Below are 20,555 nucleotides of genomic sequence, written 5' to 3'. Positions count from 1 at the left end.
GTTTAAAAGTAAACTTTTGACTTCTGTATTCTTTGTTGTCGAGGTTTATTCTATTTTTCATTCACTTTGTTTTTTTCTTATTCATTTATGTACTTGTTTTTGTTTGTCACCCTTTAGACCGATTTGCATGATGAAAGGAGACATGCATTGAGTGGGGATCTTCTCTTCTTGACCCTGTGTTTGTGGTTCTGGCCTCTGTGTGTATGTGTTGGGGGGGGGGGGTGGGGGGGGAATCGCTGGGGGGGGTGAGAAATCACTGGATTGACCTCCCGGAGAGCATTGATGGTGGGATGGTGACTCGCCCATGTTCCGTGGGTGCTGAGGCGGTGCCAGCTGGCACCCCCATTGGTCCCCCGCTCTGGCTACTGGGTGGGGGCCCCCTGTTGCTCCTCAGGCCTCCTTCCTCCTCTTCTCTCTGTTCCTTGCTTCCCACTGCGGTAACCTCCTCCTCTTCTCGTGTGGGGTTTTCATCCCTGCCTGATCTGGGGGGTCCACCTCCCACACTTGGGGGAGCTGGCTGGAATGAGGGGGGGATTCCCGGGGTTGGTGCTGCGGGGCTGGGTAGGGCCGGCCCTCTCTGTCTGTGGTTGTCCTGGCTGATGGGCCCGACCTGCAGGAGCTATGCCTCTTAATCACTCACCTAGCACACACTCACACCACTCACTGTAAATGTTTTTTTCACTTGTCACATCTGGGCACACACACATATTCAGGGTTTCCTGGGGTTGCTGGTGTGGGATCGGGAGAGTGCACGTGCCGGACTGGGTTTCGGTACGTCAGTGCTGTTTCCCGGTCCAGGCACCCTGCCACTGTACCCTGCCTGTCCCCCAAGATTTTAATGCATGACACGCACTCGTCCCCCTTTCTTTTAATGCACCACATACACCCATCTCTGGGGGGCGGTGGGGGGGATTTGGCTGTTCGGCAGCAGTGCCTGGACAGGTGTCACAGAATACATATACCGGTGTTACGTATTCAGGATTTTAAAAATAAAAAAATAAATATATTAACTGTGATGCCGTACAGTTACTTAACAAAGATGTAATCAAATTACAGGTACATTTATTAAACATTTTGATTATTTCGCAGGATTACATTTTAATTTTGTGGTGTGATTTCAGCACTCGCCCGCTTTCCCACTAGCGGGCCGAGCAACCTTGTCAGAAGTTTAGCAGAGCAACAAGTGGGTAAGCGGTGACAACATAAATGGACCGCGGCCAGCACGGCCACTGGCTGAAAGGCTGTCTTGCCGTCCCAAAAGCGACTATTTTAAAGGCGAAGGAAAGGGTGATGACTCTGGATCGTATTCATTATAGGACGCACGCTGTTGTATCAAGTGCAGAATGTGGTTTGGCATTGTCTTGGTGAAATAAACGGGCGTCCATGAAAAAGACGTTGCTTGGATGGCAGCATATGTTTCTCCAAAACCTGTATGTACCTTTCAGCATTAATGGTGCCTTCACAGATGTATAAGTTACCCATGTCATTGGCACTAACACAGCCCCATACCATCACAGATGCTGGCTTTTGAACTTTGCATCCATAACAGTCCGGATGGTTCTTTTCCTCTTTGGTCCGGAGGACACGACGTCCACAATTTCCAAAAACAATTTAAAATGTGGACTCGTCGGACTACAGAACACTTTTCCACTTTGCATCAGTCCATCTTAGATGAGCTCGGACCCAGAGAAGCCGGCGGCGTTTCTGGGTGTTGTTGATAAATGGCTTTTGCTTTGCATAGTAGAGTTTCAAGTTGCACTTACGGATGTAGCGCCAAATTGTATTTCGTGACATCGGTTTTCTGAAGTGTTCCTGAGCCCATGTGGTGATTTCCTTTACACATTGATGTCAGTATTTGATGCAGTGCCGCCTGAGGGATCGAAGGTCACAGGCATTCAATGTTGGTTATCGGCCTTGCCGCTTACATGCAGGGATTTCTCCAGATTTTCTGAACCTTTTGATGATGTTATGGACAGTAGATGATGAAATCTCTAAATTCCTTGCAATTGTACGTCGAGGAACATTGTCCTTAAACTGTTCGACTATTTTGTCACGCACTTGTTCACGAAGAGGTGAACCTCGCCCCATCTTTGCTTGTGAATGACTGAGCAATTCAGGGAAGCTCCTATTATACGCAATCATGGCACCCACCTGTTCCCAATTAGCCTGTTCACCTGTGGGATGTTCCAAACAGGTGTTTGATGAGCGTTCCTCAACTTTCTCAGTTTTTTGTGCCACCTGTCCCAGCTTTTTTGGAACGTGTTGCAGCCATAAAATTCTAAGTTAATGATTATTTGCTAAAAACAATAAAGTTTGTCTGTTTGAACATTAAATATCTTGTCTTTGTAGTGTATTCAATTAAATATAGGTTGAACATTATTTGCAAATCATTGTATTCTGTTTTAATTTATGTTTAACACAACGTCCCAACTTAATTGGAATTGGGGTTGTAATTGTATTTCTTATTGTCCTACAGGTTTTTATTCTGTCCTATTGTCTTTTAGTCTTCTTAACCTTAGTCTAAAGTTTAAAGTTTAAATCGAGTGTCTCCTCATTGGGAGCCTCCACGTTGGAAGCTGTGTTTGGTCTACCCGGGGGATGCCATTCTGCAGCGCAAAATGTGGGGAGTCCATCCCGGTCTTCTTGGGTCATGGTGGTTTTCGGAGTAGCATCCTCTGTGGCTGCTGTCTTTCCTGACCTGGATCCTCAGTGCCTTAACATGTCTCAACACTATTAATCAATATGTGCTTTGTGCGTGTGCACGTGCAGGTTTACATGTTCATGTGGGTGTGTTTTGCGTTAACTTGTGGGGGAGGGAGCGGTGAGTATACTCTTTGTATACTACTACTACTGTACTTTGTATACTTTTTTTTGTCAGTTTTAATTTCTCCAAAACACTTTGTGTTGCATTTTAATGGATAACAAGTGCAATATAAATATATGTGATTTGATTTGATAACATGCAGCGCACAACCAGTTCAGGGTGTACCCCGCCTCCTGTCCGATGATAGCTGGGATAGGCTCCAGCACTCCCGCGACCCTAGTGAGGGTAAGCAGCCCAGAAAATGGATGGATGGATGGATGGATAAACATGCAGCGCAAACATCACCTGAACAAACCCAGAGATCAGGATAGCGGGACCCATGTACGCTGCAATAACAAGCAAAACTACGGGTTGATGACATTAAACATTGAAGTTTAATTTCAGTCGACAGCAGAGGGCGAAATTGCCCAACATTGGCCCCTCCTGAGATTGTTGAAAATAATTTATTTCATTTAATTATATTTTTATATTATTCATCCATCCATTTTCCTTACCACTTATCCTCACTAGGGTCATGGGAGAATGGTTTATTGTGGAGGGAGTCAAAGGTGGATCCTCGAGGCGTACTGGCCGGTCGTTGAGACAGGGAGCGTGCGGCAGGCGGTGGTGTGGTGGAAGAGGTCAGCAAGGCGGGGAACACGGAAGGAGCACTGAGGACAAGGAAGAACATGGAGGTCCGAAATATTGTGAGGACTGGCGTGTAAGTTGAAACCCGCTGTACCAAGGGTGAACTTGAATACTCTGGCAATGGAGTCTTGGATCTGCCAGGCTTAAATGCAGGTGATGAAGGCTGATTGACAACAGGTGTGCAGCTGAGGTCGTGCTGAATACTGGGAAGAGATAGAGAGAGAGGGCGAGAGGGGCGCAAAGCGCCACCCAAGCTCCAACAAAGGAACTGCAGGGCACAGCTTATGACAGTATCCCCCTCTCAACAGACCCTTCTTGGTGTCCTGCCCGGCTTCCCGGGGTGAGCCGCGTAAAAGTCAGAAATCGTCAAGAATCTGCTTGCAGGAGATCTAGGAGCGTTCCTCCGGACCATACCCCTCCCAATTCACCACGAACTGGTAATCCCTGCTCCTGGGCCTCAAAAGGATGCGGGACACTGTGAAGGCCGTATGGTCGTCGATAACGCGGGGGGGTGGAGGGGGTACGGCCGGAGGGCTAAGAGCGCAGGTGAAGATAGGCTTGAGTCGTGACACATGGAACGTCGGATGAATCTTAAGAGATTGCGGAAGTTTTAGTTGTACGGATGTGGAATTGATGATTTTAGTGATCGGGAACGGACCAATAAAGTGCAGAGTGAATTTGCGGCATTCCGTCTGGAGTGGGAGGCCACGGGAGGAAAGCCAAACAGTCTGACCAACCTTGTACTCAGGTGTAGGGGAGAGACGACAGTCCGCAAGCCGTTTATTTCTCTCCGCGGACCGAGTTAAGGCCGCCCTGACCTCCTTCCAAATGGACTGGACCCTCTTTAGGTGATCCTTCTCCGCGGCAACCGCCACCGCATGCTCCCGTTCCCTCAATAATGGAGGTTGCAAACCATAGCAGGCCATGAACGGAGACATACCAGTGGCGGAGCTGGTGAGGGAGTTGTGGGCGTATTCTATCCATCGGTTGAATGAGCTCCAGGAGGTGGGGCTGCGTGCGGCAATGCAGCAAAGGGCCGTCTCCAGGGACTGATTTGCCCGCTCCGTCTGGCCGTTGGTCTGTGGATGGTATCCGGAAGACAAGCTTGCTGCTGCACTCACCGCTTTACAATACTCCTTCCAAACAAGGGAGGAGAACTGAGGACCTCGGTCCGAGACGATGTCAATGGGGATTCCGTGAAGTTTGAAGAGATGATTGACAAGGAGGTTAGCAGTTTCAAAGGCAGAGGGTAGCTTGGGAAGCAGTATTCAATGGATGTATTTGGAAAATCGGTCGATAATAGTAAAAATGATAGTTACCTTCAGAGGGGGGTAGGCTGGTAACGAATCTCCAAGGCGATGTGGGACCAAGGGCGGCTCGGGATAGGTAAGGGGTGCAGCAGACCAGCTGGGGGCAGGTGTGAAGTCCTCCCTTGGGCACAGACTGAGCAGGCTTGGACAATCTCCCGGGTGTCTTTCACCAGGCTATGCCACCAGAAGTGTTGTTGTACGAATTGGATGGTGCGTTGTTTCCGGGCTGACAGGTGAGTTTTGAACTGTGGGCCCACTGGAGAATGTCAGAACGTGCAGAGTCTGGTACAAACAGCCAGTTAGGAGGTCCAGTCTTGGGATCCGGTTGGATCTCTTGAGCATGTTTCACAATCTGCTCGATTTCCCAGGTGCCTGCCCCAACGAAGCAGGAGGAAGGGAGGATGGTTTTGTGTTCTGCAGGGCTGGAGGTGGGTGAGTACCTGCGAGACAGGGCGTCAGGTTTGCCGTTGCGGGAGGAGAGGCTGAAGTTAAATCGGCTCAGGAAGAGGGCCCAGTGAGCTTGTTGGGGGTTAAGGCGTTTGGCAGAACGTAGGTAGGAAAGATTCTTGTGCTCAGTCCAGATGACAAACGGTGAATCAGTCCCCTCCAGCCAGTGCCTCCACTCCTCCAATGCCCAGATGATGGCCAGCAGCTCTTGGTTGCCAAAGTCATAGTTCCGTTCAGCAGGGGATAGACAAGGGGAAATTAAAGCACAGTGATGAAGTTTTTGGGAAGAGTGGTCCCGCCTCAAGAGAACGGCCCCCGTCCCAGTGTCCGAGGCGCCAACCTCCACCACGAACTGGAGGGAGGGTTCGGGGTGTTGTAGGATGGGAGCACTGGTGAACAGGGTCTTGAGCTGGTCGAAGGCTTGGGATGCAGCCGGGGTCCACTGAAACGGAGAGCTGGTGGGGGTAAGGCTAACAAGAGGAATTGCGACTTTACTATAATTGCGGATGAAGCGGCAGTAGAAAGTGGCGAATCCCAGGAAAAGTAATTGTTTGCTGGTGTTGGAAGTGGGCCAGTTAACGACTGCATGGATCTTGGCAGGGTCTGGTTGGAATTGTCCTTTGGCAATGATATAGCCCAGGAAGTGTACGGAGGAGAGGTGGAATTCAGATTTTTCTGGTTTGACTTACAGGTACGGCACGGTGGACGACTGGCACGAGGTTATGCTTCTTGAGCCAGGGAATTCCGAGGACGAATGGGGTCACAGGGGAAGGGATGACAAATAGTGGGATGTCCTCATGGTGATTTCTGGAGATTAACAGGGTAAACGGAACTGTTTGGTGGGCGACAGGGGAGATGACTCTCCCATCCAGGGCTGTGACTTTCTTCGGTGACTGGAGTGGTTTGAGAGGGAGTTAGGATTGACGTGCCAATCCTTCGTGAATGAAATTATTATCTGCGCCGGAGTCAATGAGGGCAATAATGGGGGTGTTGTGAACGGCACCAAGAATGCATGGGAGAACGGTCATACGGGAGGGAGAGCTTGGGGAAGTGATAATTTGGGTCACTACGGCGCTCTTGGGTCATGGTGAGCCTGGTCTTTAGATCTCAAGGGGCATGTGGAAATGAAATGGCCTGATTTTCCGCAATAAATACACAATTGCTGGGTAAAACGGGAGGTGGGATGGATTGGAGGCTGCGGGCTCGGAAGGAGTACTTACGGGAGGGTGGTCGGACTGTGGCAGGTGGTGGGGTGAGCAGGTGGATGGCTTGGCGGCGTGGTGGAAGAGGTCAGCAAGGCGGGGAACACGGAAGGAGCACCGAGGACAAGGAAGAACATGGCGGTCAGAAATATTGCGAGTACTGGCGAGGCTTACGAGTTGAGAGCTGTTGTACCACGGGTGAACATTTATACTCTGGCAGTGGAATCTTGGATCTGGCAGACTTAAATGCAGGTGAGGATGAAGGCTGATTGACAAGAGGTGCGTGGCTGAGGTAGTGCTGATTACTGGGAAGAGAGAGAGAAAGAGAGAGAGGGAGGGGGGGGGGGCTAGAGGGGCGCAAAACGCCACCCAAGCTCCAACAAAGGAACTGCAGGGCACAGCTCATGACAAGATCAACTCTAATCTGTAAGGTCGCAGGCTATATCTGATGCAACCCAGTCGAAGTATCCTCAAGTAACATAAACTCCCATTTGCACCTGGCGCTGTGTGGATGAGCTGTGAACTTGAACTTTCCAACCACCCCAGCATGCTCTATTGTCATTAATCATTGTGTGAATGGGGTGACATTGTAAATTGCTCAGTAAGTAGAGTAACTTGTTCAGTGCTAATTTGATATGTTGTTTGTAAACATTTTGGCAACTGTTTCTACAGATCTATTGTTACTTTGAAAGAAAGCTGCTAAACACAGGCATAATCAAACCACGTGGTTGGCTCCTGTCTATAGGCTTTGCTCAGTGACATAAAAAAGAGCGAGCTATCCGTGCCACTATAACTGCAGCATGTAATAAAGGTAGATGAATGATGTATACCGCATTCATATTTTCTCAGGGTTTGCAACAGCATATGGACCAGTGACAGCAGCAGTAGCAGCAACACGTGGCTCAGGAAGAGGTGGCAGCTACATGGCATACGGGCAGAACACAGGGGCAGGTAAACGCTCTGTCTGTATTCTGTGTGGCCTGGCACGCTTTCCTCATCGTAATACCTCGCTTTAACACATAAGTAATACCTTACATTCTTAAGCAATCTTATATGTGGGTGCACAAAGTTTAGATTATTTGTATCCTCTGTATCTCCAACTTTTTTCTATGTTAGCAGTGTTGATTTCCATTTGTCTTTTTAAAATGCGCAGAGAAACACCAATAAATATATGTCATTGTGGTTTTATATGATGTCCAATATGTCACCCTGTTGTGCTGTACATATGATTACCTTTGTAACAGTATTTTTCTATTTGAATTGAGGGTCTTTTTTACATTTCATTATTTGGCAGCATAAATACTATTTTAATATGCTTTAGTGATGCCTCAGCCTTTGGACTGTTGACAATTCTTTCCTCAGCCTACTTGTGTTACCAATTTTTAAAAAGTGGGAATTTGTTGAAAAATAATAATTTAAAAAAATAAAACTAAATTTAGTTAGTTTGTGTTATCGCACAAATAATTTTAACTTACAATGATGACAACAATATTACAAATACAAGGACCTAAAAATACCAACAATTGTAAGTTTAAAATGGGGATTTTGTCCCGTACTTTAAACAAAGACAAACCCTGAGACCGAACTCCTCCTCTGGTCCATGAACTCTACCTTATCAACATGTCAGTATGACATTTAAAATGGATGAGGCATTTTTTTTTAGCTTATTTTCATTGATTGAGCACAGCCTGACATAAATGATTGGTTGTTCTCTTAATAATTGTTCCCGTATTGTTTCTGTTGAAGATTTTCTGCAACCAATTCTTCCACCTCAAAAGAGTGTTTATTGGGGTGCTATAAATAAGCCATTGTAATATTTTATTTGTTCGCACATGTGCTTAGGCAAAGGTGTGTGTGTTCATGTGGTATCCAGCTTTTTTTAATTTGCATAGCTGCCATGTTTATTAGTCCTAGTGGGTTTCAAAGATGAGTGGTATAAAGTATGCTTTTGATTGAAGTGTCATGTATTCAGATAGCTTCATGACCCATCGTTCAATCAATGCCTTTTGATTGATAGTCTTGGTTGGGGATCACAACAGTGACATGCAAAGACAACACGAGACTACTGGTGTCCCAAAAATGACGGTGTTAAACTCTTCACTCCCCCTCATCCTCCCAACCTCACACTTCTCCCCTGTCTCCCAGGGCTCCCTGATTATGGGTTGTGCTCTTTGGCTGGAACCAGCACTGACATGAGGGGCGGAGCACCCTACTCCGTGACCGACTACGGCTCCCTCAGGCCACAGACGGCAGCTCAGATGCTACCTAACGAGCATGCCGGCTCGGGCTGCAATTCTCCCACCACCCTTCAACACCACCTTCACAGCCCGGACCCTTTTAAGAGCCCAGGTGTGTAAATTCACGTATCCACTCCTCGTACATATTTATTCCGAGGATAATGGTAAAAGTGGTGAAGCATGAAGCTATAAATGTAATGGACATTTGCGTAAAATATGCAGCATGCATTTGATAGCACTGAATTTGGAGAGGTGTTAATTTGCCGTCTGCTGTTTTGTTTTTGACTCTTTAAATTCTCAGCCACTGTTGGCTTTAAGACCTGACATTTTCGAAAGGATAAACTACATGCTGTGTAGCTCTGGGTTCATCTTATCGTGTGCAACATTTGCTTTTTGTTGATATTACATAAAACAATCTTTCAAGGGGGCGGCACGGTGGCCGACTGGTTAGAGCGTCAGCCTCACAGTTCTGAGGAGCGGGGTTCAATCCGTGGAGTTTGCATGTTCTCCCCGTGCCTGCGTGGGTTTTCTCCAGAAAAAGGTTTTCTCTTTTTTTTTTCTCTGTTGTGGTCAGTCCTGTTCACTCTGCACACCTCAGACTTTCATAATACCTGCCTAAAGGTGTATTGAGGACAAACTGAACTTCAGTGTCAGCCTTACTGCAGGTACACAATCCTGTAGGGCTGCAATGTTAGACATTACATAGGGTGTTTACTGTAACCTACTATAAACTTGAATTACAGTAACTTACTGGTAGCAGTGTTGCCAGTAAGTTAGTGTGCAAAAAAAAAAGTTGGAGGAGAGTAGTCTGAATTGGACTCTGGAGACATGTACCTCTTTATACCTTAAACTCATCCACCAGCCGTTAATTCCAAGTATTGGCATAGATGTATTTTATTGTTTCACTCACCCAATGGACTGAGAGTTGACGTCACTGAAGCTCCGTGCGGTGTCGGCTGAGGCTTGGAGCGCGTCAGACGCTACACATCGGGAAAAACTCCTTTGCACAATATAATCGCATTCCAAGTGTTGCACTGAGGCGACTGGTTATTCATTTTAACAAAGTTAAGACCCACTTGTTCGCCGCCACTGACGTTGGGCACAAGCACGTCATCGTGGCCGTTCTCCGGTAGAACCGGAACATTATTCTTGAAATAGCAACAGGTAAAATATCCATCCATCAATTTTCCGTACCGCGCATCCCACTTGGGTCACAGACGTGCTGGACCCTATCCCAGCTGAGTCTGGGCGAGAGGGGGCGTACACCCTGAACTGGTCGCCAGCCAATCGCAGAACAGGTAAAATAGGGCCAAAATATTTGGTACTTGTATTACTGAGTTACAGTAAGAAAAAAATAATGCATTACTATAATTCTGTTACTTTTGTAATACATTACTCCTCTTTGTGCTGTACTGTATTTCAATAGAGAGCTCCTCAAAATGATAGATGAGGGTTGAGGGTTAGTATTTGCTCTTTTACTGCTTTGTAACATGGGTTCTTGCAAATATGACTTCCCCCCTTCAATCGTTTATTACTCAGGGCACCTTGTGTAATTTCCTGCCTGTCACACAGCTGGCTCCATGGGTACAATACTCTAAGCACTTTAGAAAAGATAATCACCAATATATATTTAAAAGAGGCTCACAAAAGAGCATTGGGAGTTACTGTTAGTTAGGTGAAGAGTATATTATATGGATGTCTTATAGTTGAGAGACATTTTAGCGACAGGTGTTGATAAGATGAATTGTTATGTCCAAATCCCCTGTGCAGTTTCTGCTTTGCATTCATTGCTGCAAACTGCCTGGTTGTGATCACTAATGGTTGCCCACACTTCTGAAAGCCAATGAATAAAAATTATAACAGAATTTGGTGAATTAACGGAATTAGAGTATGCTGTTTAAGAACACAAAATGACAACCTGTGGTTCTATATCAAATTACTAAAACTAAAGTAGGTACCTGTAGTCAGAGTCAATCATTATCTTCAAGGTTAGTTGTAGCAGACATTACACTTAATTGCATCATTCTGTGGAATCACAGTGCAACCTCTAATTTCAACCAAATTCCTACAGAAATTATGTAAATGTCATTGATCTGTTCCAGGGCAAATGTTTTAGACTATATTCAGCCCCTTTTCTGGTGTACTTTTCTTTCATATTCTTTAATTCATAGTCATAGTGAACTGAGGAACCAGGACAAAGGTATGTGGAGATGGATGGACCACTTGGCTAATTTGTATTAGGTACTCTGGCTGTGCAGGAGGAAGAAACGCCGCTGAGCCTTCCTCACCAGAGATGTAGGACTTTATTTTCCTCAAAGATGCATATCCTGTGAGGTGGGTGTCGCATCTTTGCGCCAGAAGTGGGTTAGACCGGTGTTGCTAATTTCATAGACCAGCACAGGCCAACATATCTGAAAGTGGGCAGACAGCGCCACTGTGGGAGTGTTTACAGTAGACTTCAGGTGCCGCCAATGAAAGCGGCTCCTCTCTTTCCCTGTAAATGTGGCGCAACTGAGAGTCTTGACAGAGACATGGCACCTTTATTTGTGCGTAAGAGGACAATGGGTAATCGCAGCAATCCGTGCGTGAGTGGAGCATTGTCACTGCTCTGGCCATGATGTGGCAACAGACAATGTGAGCGGGTGCCCCAATTAAATACAGATTGACCTAGTAACTTAAATATGTCTGCAACATTTAGTATCTATCTGTCTGCCTCCAGCCCGATCAATTTCACCAAAATTGTGTTACACCAGCAGTCTATCTACTGCGCTGGACTTCGACATGGTCCGAGCAGGTCTAAGTATAGACCCAATTGTCACTACGCCAGGCGCATCTCCAAGGACACGCCCTCACTGCACCACAATGCCCAGCTTGGCACAGACCGGTCTGCCAAATTTGCGGCCCGCCGCTGAAGCGCCATCGACGAGAACAGAACCCGTAGTGTTACTGGTCCAGGAGAGGTTCTCACAAATGTTCAAGCCAAAGAATATAGTTCTGCTCACCCTCTCTACTACAGCACAGGTGATGGCCAGTGGCAATGGTTGATGATGTCCCTTCCTGAAGTCATTAACAATCTTGGTGTTGCTCGATTGGCAATGGCACCCACCACATTTGTGTCATCTGCAAACTTGACAATGTGATTGGTCATGAATGTTGTACAGTGGTGGACTCGAACCGGGAGAGAACAAAACCATCCATCCAACCATTTTCTGAGCCGCTTCTCCTCACTAGAGTCGCGGGCGTGCTGGAGCCTATCCCATCTATCATCGCGCAGGAGGCGGGGTACACCCTGAAGTGGTTGCCAGCCAATCGCAGGAGAACAAAACCTGACTCACGAATGTGTTGAAGATGTTGTTTTTTGTTCATCTAACTAATCCCCTTGGTGATTCTTTCTTAACAGATGTAACAAGGGCTGGACCCTTTCCCGTTCCTAGCAGCCCTGGTCATGGAGCTGACCTCTATGGTACTGTCACTCAGGACTCCGGTGTCAGCAACTACATCAGTGCCACAAGTCCTCAAACAGTTCCTGGCTTTAGCCACAGTATTGCTGTGAGTGTCTATTTTTGCACCATCATAACATCTCTCCTGGCAATACAACTGTTCAGATGTATTTTTGTTTAGGGCTGTCACTATAGAATATTTTTAGAATTGATTACTCTATTGAGTATTGCTTGGAATAATCAGATAAAATTAATTTTGCATTCATGTTTATTGCAAAACAATTGCGGGGGTTACTGTTCATTAACAGACTATTATTTGGTATTGTTTAATGATTAAACAAAACCAAATAAACAACAGTTAAACGATATCAAACGAGGGATTGATGTACTCACCATCGGTTTTGAAACTGAGAGCTACTTTTTGGGTACAGATTAATTCAAAGGGTTACTAGTTGGATATCCACTTCAGCGGCTGCTTCAGGTTCACCTACCGTACATGTCAATTACAAGTTATTCATACTTCTGCTGTAAATATTTATTCTTTGCAATAGATTAAACTGGCTATTACTTTTTCCATAAATCGATTATAACTCGGCGACTGGTTTCCAATGTAAAAATGTCATTTTCCGTACCGCTTATCCTCACTAGGGTCACGGGCGTGCTGGAGCCTATCCCAGCTATCTTCGGGCGAGAGGGGTGTACACCCTGAACGAGTCACCAGCCAATCGCAGGGCACATATAAACAAACAACCATTCTCACTCACATTCACACCTACGGGCAATTTAGAGTCTTCAATTAACCGACCATGCATGTTTTTGGGATGTGGGAGGAAACCGGAGTACCTGGAGAAAACTCACGCAGGCACGGGGGCCTCATGTACAAAAGGTGCGTACGCACAAAAACGTGGCGTCCGTTCTTTTTAACGGCAAAGTTCAGATGTATCAAGAGTGACATGACCGTGGGAATGTGCGGCCCCTCACGCCAACTGCATGGCTGGCGTACGCACGTTTCTGCAGCTTTTGGTGCTTTGGCGATACTTAGAGGTGAGGCTGGGAAACTGTTCTCATAAATCAGCACACCAGAGACACATGAATAATTAGCACTGATGAGCAATTCATGCCCGGCAACATTTGATTTCAACAATGCAATTGAGGCAAGGACTGAGAATTATTTTGTTAACCAGTGTATTTAATGAACCACTGATATTTGTGAGGACACCTACTAATTGATCAAGGCGATCATTTATGCCGCCTATTGCCCTCACAATCGCTTCGTGACTCCAGCACTGAAAAAAAGAGTCCTTTGAATTTACCTCATTTGAACATGTACATCGGTTGCACATTATAAAAATGTGTTTATATTGACATAATTTACCCCTCCTTCTCCTAAAAAAAAAAACAATGTCAGTGTGCGTGTCCCCTCCTGTGTATTAAAATAATAAATTGAGTAATCAAAAAGGAGTCAAATTTTTTTTATATCCTCTTTGATATGCTGATGTGCTTCTATTTGAATTCAAAAGCTTGATTGATCCTCCCACATCCCAAAAACATGCATGGTAAGTTAATTGAAGTCTCTCAATTGCCCCTCGGCGTGAATGTGAGTGCAAATGGTTTGTTTATGTGTGCCCTGCGATTGGCTGGCAACCAGTTCAGGGTGTACCCCGCCTCCTGCCCGATGATAGCTGGGATAGGCTCCAGCACGCCCGCGACCCTTGTGAGGATAAGCGGCTTGGAAAATGGATGGATGGATGGATGGAATATTGCAAGGCAGCACGGTGACTGACTGGTTAGCACATCTGCCTCACAGTTCTGAGCTCCCGGGTTCAAATTCAGTTTGCGTGTTCTCCCTGTTCCTGTTTTCTCCAGGTACTCCGGTGTCCTGCCACATTCCAAAAACATGCATGATAGGGTAATTGAAGAATTGAAATTGTCCATAGTGTGAGTACAAGTGGTTGTTTGTTAATATGTGCCCTGCAATTGATTTGCTGGCGATCAGTTCTGGGTGTACCCTGCCTCTCGCCCGAAGACAGTTGAAATAAGTGCCAGCACTCCTATGACACCTTGTGAGGAGAAGCGGTGAAGAGGATGGATGAATGGATATTGCAAATTATCAGTAAACAGCCTTAGTTCAAAAGATGTTGGTTTGGTGGAACTCTTTCATATATGTATTTTTTTTGCCACAACTCGTATGTATATATAATTTTACCCTTGAGACTATATTAGTCCCGGGTTGCACGTTATGCAAACAATGAGTACTAACCCAGGAACAATGAGTCCGTGCAATTTACCAACACGGACTACAGATGCAGTAATCCTACACTATATCTTGCTTCGCGGTCCCGCTATATTGCAGTTTTTATTACATTTGTGACAATTTTTTTTATACTGTTTGTCCAATATTTTTGTGTTATCCATTGCTCTTGCTCTCTCTTAATATATGTATCTAGGACTGTCACGATAACGATATATTTTATATATGATATATGACAAACATAGTATACTTAGTTAATAATCCAAGTGCATGCTTTTTAAGAACATCTAATTAATTCGACAATTCTAATTCTAAGAATAATGAACATTGACAGTGTAATGTAGAACAATAAATATATATATATTTTTAAAACATACAAATAAAACAAACTCAGGCTCTGTTCATAAAAATTGCACTTAAACAAATATTCAACATTTGGCACAGAGGTATAGTCATTAATGCCTTAACAGGCAATATAGTGCCAATGACGTTTCCAGTTGGTTAAGAAAAAGTGCCATGTAGCAACATTGATAACAGCACAACAAGTAGATCAAAGAAACCTGTTTTGATTTAAGATTTGCACTACTTTTCAAATGTCTGCAGCCTTTCTTTAAACGCCACTGTGTCAACATGTTCAATGGCTACATCTCTTACAATAGTGAGTAACGCTATACTGTATATCATGTGAGCATACATGGAGCATAAACACTATCACATTTGTATTTGCATTGTTTGGGCAAAATGTGTTTTTTACCGAGCTGGAAAATTTGAGTGGTATGGTTGTGTTAAAGTCTTTTAAAACGACGGGGATCACCGGTGAGACCACGGCGCACGTGTATTTCAAATTACCGTAACTCCTCGCTACTTCGTGCAATTGTAATAATTCAAACAGCCCCTGAAAGCTGTGAAACTAATAAATATATCTATTATTATGGTGCTAAAGGATTCAAAAGGATTCAGTCATTTTGAGATGTTAAGTTGTGTTGTCCTTGATGCGACTAATTCGACATCCCAGCTCGTTAGTGGGATGTTAGTGGGATGGCCGCGTTGTTCTAGCTTGAATGCAAATTGTTTCCACATCGTCGCTGTGGCATTAGGCTTTGGAACTAATTCCATTTATGCAGCTCAACTTTCTGTAATTGTACAGCTGATGTAATTGTAGAGCATTTGGATGATCCAGAAGAGGATTTGGAGAATGTCACATGGTCAGATGAAACCCTAATAGAAGTCTTTAGTAAAAACTCAACTTGCCGTGTTTGGAGGAGAAAGAATTCTGAGTTACATCCAAAGAAGACCATACCTACTGTGAAGCATGGGGGTGGACACTTCCTTTGAGGCTGTCCCTGCAAAGGGACCAGGACGACTGATCCGTGTAAAGGAAAGAATGAATGGGGCCATGTATTTTGAGTGAAAAACTTCCATCAGCAAGGGCATTGAAGATGAAACATGGCTGGGTCTTTCAGTATGACGATCCCAAACGCACCGCCCTGGCTTCGTAAGAAGCATTTCAAGATCCTGGAGAACAGCGGCGTAGAGCACAGCGTCAAATGCGCAGAACGCAGCGTCAAATGTTCATTTTAGTTTATGCTGCAGGATGCTAAGAAAATGGAAGGTCATAATTTGGACACCCTTTATTTAAACCATGCAAACGTTTTTGATCCGGCCCGCTAAAAGAATCGGAATCGAAAATCATTTGGAACCGGAATCGGGACCGGAATCGCTCGAATTCAAACGATGCCCAACCCTAGAAATTACGTTTCATACTTTGTTGTTCTCCTGCTAATATTTGCTCAGAAGACTGTTAAGGCCTCCATGATGCCACAGGATAAATTTAGTTTTTTGACAAACACTCTTGTCGTAGCAACATGCTGTTCGTTACGTTGTTTCCCGAGAAATCAACTCTGGTTTGAGGGTCTAAACATGCATGCAGACTCATGAAACTTTGCACACACATAAACCCTATCGAACATTTCAATATTTGACAATTTATTGTGCCATTTTTTAAAAAATGGCTCAGTAGCCAGGGCTGCAAGGGCCCTTAATAGCTCCTCTGAGCTCCAGTTAAAATTGAAGTGAAGCTTCACCTTAATCCTGTAGAATTAAAAAAAAAAAAAAAGACAATTAATAAAAAATATATTCAGCATTATATATAAAACATACAGAAATGTTGGTGAATGATGCCCATTGTCAATAAGGCAGCTCAGTCATTGAGTGATTTCCTATTAAATTTATGTCTGTATCAGTCAAACTGATGCAGAATTTTTTGTGCATTTAAGGGTCCATTGATTGCAACAGCTTTTACTAATGGATATCACTGAAAGTCAACGTGGCTGGTTGTCGTCTCGTTTCAGGTAAATAGAAGTTACACATTCACACAGTAATTTCAGTTGTATTCCTTGTCATTTCTGTTCCTGTCATACCTTACAGCGTGAACTTCAGGTTCTGATTTTATCCTGTCATCCCAGTTCACATCACAATCACAGTGTCAGCGGCTTGGCCAGACTCGATGTTGACCACACATTCACAAAAGCATTTGCGATCGTAAATATTGAACAGGTTTTCTGAGCAGGTTAAGGAGGAAAAATAACTCGACATACTGCACACCACGGGATAATGGGTCAGGAAAATGTTTGAGGCGTCCGATAAGCTGGCCTTTGCTCACTTATCGGCATTTGTTTACCTCGCTTTACTAAATGAAACAAAACTATTTGTTTATGTGCGTATATGTCTGTGTGATAGTTTTATGGAAAAACACATCACTTAAGACAGAATGCAGTACACTACTGAACTTGATATACACTATATTGCCAAAAGTATTTTCTCACCTGCCTTGAGTCACATATTATTTTAAGAGATATCTTGTTCTAAATCCGTGTGGTTTAATATGATGTTGGTCAACCGTTTCCTGCTGTAACAGCTTCAACTCTTGTGGGAAGGCTTTCAACAAGCTTAAGGAGTGAATTTATAAGAATTTTTGCCCATTCTTTCAGGAGCATATTTGTCAGGTCACTCACTGATGTTGGACGAGAAGGCCTGGCTCACTGTCCACTTGAAATCAACCCAAAGGTACTCTATCCGGTTGAGGGCAGGACTCTGCAGGCAAGTCAAGTTCTTCCATACCAAATTCTCTCATCCATGTCTTTATGTCCCTTGATTTGTGCACAGATGCACAGACATTGTTGGAACAGGTAGCGGTGTTCCCAAACTGTTTGACTGTCCAAACTCTCTTGGTATGCTGAAGCATTCAGAGTTCCTTTCACTGGAGTGCAGGGGCTAATATTTTGGACATTTCCAACTTTGTGGGAACAGTTTGGAGATGGCCCCGTCATGTTCCAACATGACTGTGCATCAGTGCACATATCAAGGTTCATATAGACAGGGATGAGAGGATTTGATGTGGAAGAACTTGACTGGCCTGCATAATCCTGACCTCAACCCTATAGAACACTTTTGGATGAATTAGAGTGGAGACTGAGAGCCAGGCCTTCTCGTTCAACATCAGTCTGTAACCTCACAAATGTGTTTCTGGAAGAATGGTCAAACATTCCCATGAACACACTCCTAAACCTTGTGGAAAGCCTTCCTTGAAGTGTTAAAGCTTATCACTGCAGAGGATGGACCGATGTCATATCAAACCCTATGGATTTGGAAGGGGATGTCACTCAAGTACATATGTGAGTCAAGCCAGGTGAGCGAATATTTTTGGCAATATAGTGTACTACAAACCCTAGTTCCAATGATGTTGGGACATTGTTTAAACATCAATAAAAACAGAATACAATAATTTGTTAAATCATTTTCAACCTATATATTACATTCAATACACTACAAAGACAAGATACTTAACGTTGAAACTGATAAACTTTTAATTGTTTTTTTTTTTTTTTTCAAATTTGAATTTAATGCCTGCAACAAGTTCGAAAAAAAAAGCTGGGACAAGTGCATGTTTACACATTTGTAGTGTATTCCGATTAAAATAGGTTGGAAATGATTTGCAAATGAGTGTATTCTGTTTTTAATTTACGTTTTGCACAATGTCCTAACGTAATTGGAATTGGCGGTTGTATAAACAACAAAAGAGGTGGACAATAATCTTTGCTTTGTTGAAAGAAATCCATGTGACTCTGAAACTTGCAGTATATCACTAGTTGCATTGTGGGTGAGATATGACACTACAAAGAGACTAGTGAAGGTGAAGAGGGAAGATGAATAATGACTTGCTTTTGGTTGTGTGGTCTTTGCAGGCCATGGAAACGGGGGAAGTGTATTAGGTGATATCACCCTGCACTAACCATTACAGCATCGGTTTGGCAGCGAACCAGAGCAACGGCGTGGCAATATCATGAAAATCACCTCAGAATAAAAGATGACATTTTGCTGTACTGTATAGCCTAACCTTCAGTTAAGTCTGATTTCACTCCAAAATCTTTGTGTTTTTTGTTTTTGTTTTTTTTTTTAAATCTAAGGTGTGCTTTTTGTAAAAGGTTTTCAATGACTAATACTTATTGATTACTTTAAGAAATACTTTTGGATTATGTGGGTTTTTTAATATAAATGTGTGCTTGTTTTTCTTTTGATGTGTCACCGGTCTCCAAAGGGGGTAATGTCAGAACAGGTTTTAAAACCATTGCATGAAGATGAATCCATTAAGAGACTGGTGGGCAAAAGGGTATCTTTGAAAGGTGGTTTGACACTGGAGATAATACTGGTTCAACTCAACTTTATTTATAGAGCACTTAAGAAAAAAACACCACAAGACATACCGTATACATACTTCACAGTGTGGTCACCAGACGTCCTGGACTTGGTTTAGGCAATAAGAGGACAATAAGAATTTCACAGTGCTGTAGTTTAAGACAATTTGCTGCTGTGTGGAAAAGAAGATATATTTTCTTTATTGATTTAGAAGGGACCGTGTGATCTCAGAATGTAAATACTCCCTTTTATTTTAAACTAAGATCACTGCTTTTCACCTGAGGCTGTTTACCCACGTTAATTGACTGCATGCACAGTTGGATTTAATCTGACACAGTCACAGAATGATGAGATTCCTCTCTCAGTTAGCCTGTGACCGTGACACTGGAAATCAACAACACGGAAGTCCAAAACAAGCATTAAGGCAAAATCTGCTACTGTATGTATTCCTATGATACTTTGTAACTGTCTCTACACATTACCAGTAGTTCATATCTCAGGCTCAGTCCTGTACGTTTCTACCTGGTTAATGAAATGCATTTGGTATGCTGTGATTAGAAAGTTTCAGAGCAACTTGCTGTCATTTGCACAATTTAAGCTTCTTTAATGAGATTCAATGATGTGAAGGCTTGTCATTTAATGTTAAACCAAACCTCTATTTAAATTGATAAAGCTATTCATTACCAGACAGATTATGGTAAACGTTTTATTTATTTTTGTAAATATGAAAATGCAATGAAATGAGAAACATTGTTCAAACCAGCAAGTTTCAAATGCTTTATGCATGGATGTACAGTATATGTACACTAATTTATATGTACACTAGTTAACAATTTGACCAAATGAAAATATACTTACTTCATTAAACCTTGTGAATTTCAATACCGGAGAGTCTCTGTAAAATGATAATCTCAAATGAACAAACACATGCATATGATTCAAACAGGAAAAGTTCTTTTTCTTGTATGATTTCTTTGTGAAACTGATTTGTAACCCCTAATTTTGTGCTTTTTTTGTGGCCTTAATGATAATCTGAAGTGCTAAAATACAATACATGCGTCCTTTGCCATATACTGTAGTGGTTATCCTTTTGCCGGTCTCACTTTATCACAGATTTTTAAATCGTGCATATCTAATTTCCACAAGAAATAATGACTGCAGACTTAAGTAGTAATAATAATAAGTGTGAGCCAGGATGAAATAGCGTGTAAAAGATAGAATCTCCAAAGTTTGGGATCATTGCACATTTAAAAAAGAAGACAAAGTGCAACATGTCAATGTGTGCACATTTGATTGCTTCATTGAACAAACGGTAACAAGATAAACACGTAACAAGCACATTCATACACCAGCTGCGATGGCCACAACAGATACCCAGGGACTCAATGTGCAGACTGGGTAACCTGAACAACCTTTCGGCTGCTTGTATCCGCAATCTTGTTCTTTCGGTCACGACCCACAGCTAGTGACCATAGGTGAGGGTAGTAACGTAGATTGACCGGTAAATAGAGTGATTTGCCTT

General features: G+C 43.6%; 1 protein-coding gene across 8 annotated transcripts in view; it reads left to right on the top strand.

The window, feature by feature from the left end:
- LOC133405008 (RNA-binding protein Musashi homolog 2-like) overlaps positions 1–20,555 on the top strand; it is a 135,919-nt gene that overhangs the window by 108,387 nt on the left and 6,977 nt on the right. For 6 of the 8 annotated variants that reach the window (XM_061681608.1, XM_061681607.1, XM_061681609.1 and 3 more), the window contains 3 exons: positions 7,260–7,361; positions 8,556–8,759; positions 12,048–12,196. In XM_061681608.1, the coding sequence (XP_061537592.1) occupies positions 7,260–7,361; positions 8,556–8,759; positions 12,048–12,196 (455 nt within the window). Of the gene's footprint in view, positions 1–7,259; positions 7,362–8,555; positions 8,760–12,047; positions 12,197–16,614; positions 16,690–18,582; positions 20,510–20,555 lie in introns of those variants that run through there. The other 2 variants (XM_061681610.1, XM_061681613.1) reach the window with 2 other exon arrangements.

Source organism: Phycodurus eques, chromosome 7 (genome assembly GCF_024500275.1).
Source record: "Phycodurus eques isolate BA_2022a chromosome 7, UOR_Pequ_1.1, whole genome shotgun sequence".
In the NCBI taxonomy this organism is placed as follows: Eukaryota; Metazoa; Chordata; class Actinopteri; order Syngnathiformes; family Syngnathidae; genus Phycodurus; species Phycodurus eques.
Note: the sequence above shows the minus strand (reverse complement) of the source record. Positions and strands in the feature narration are given on the sequence as shown.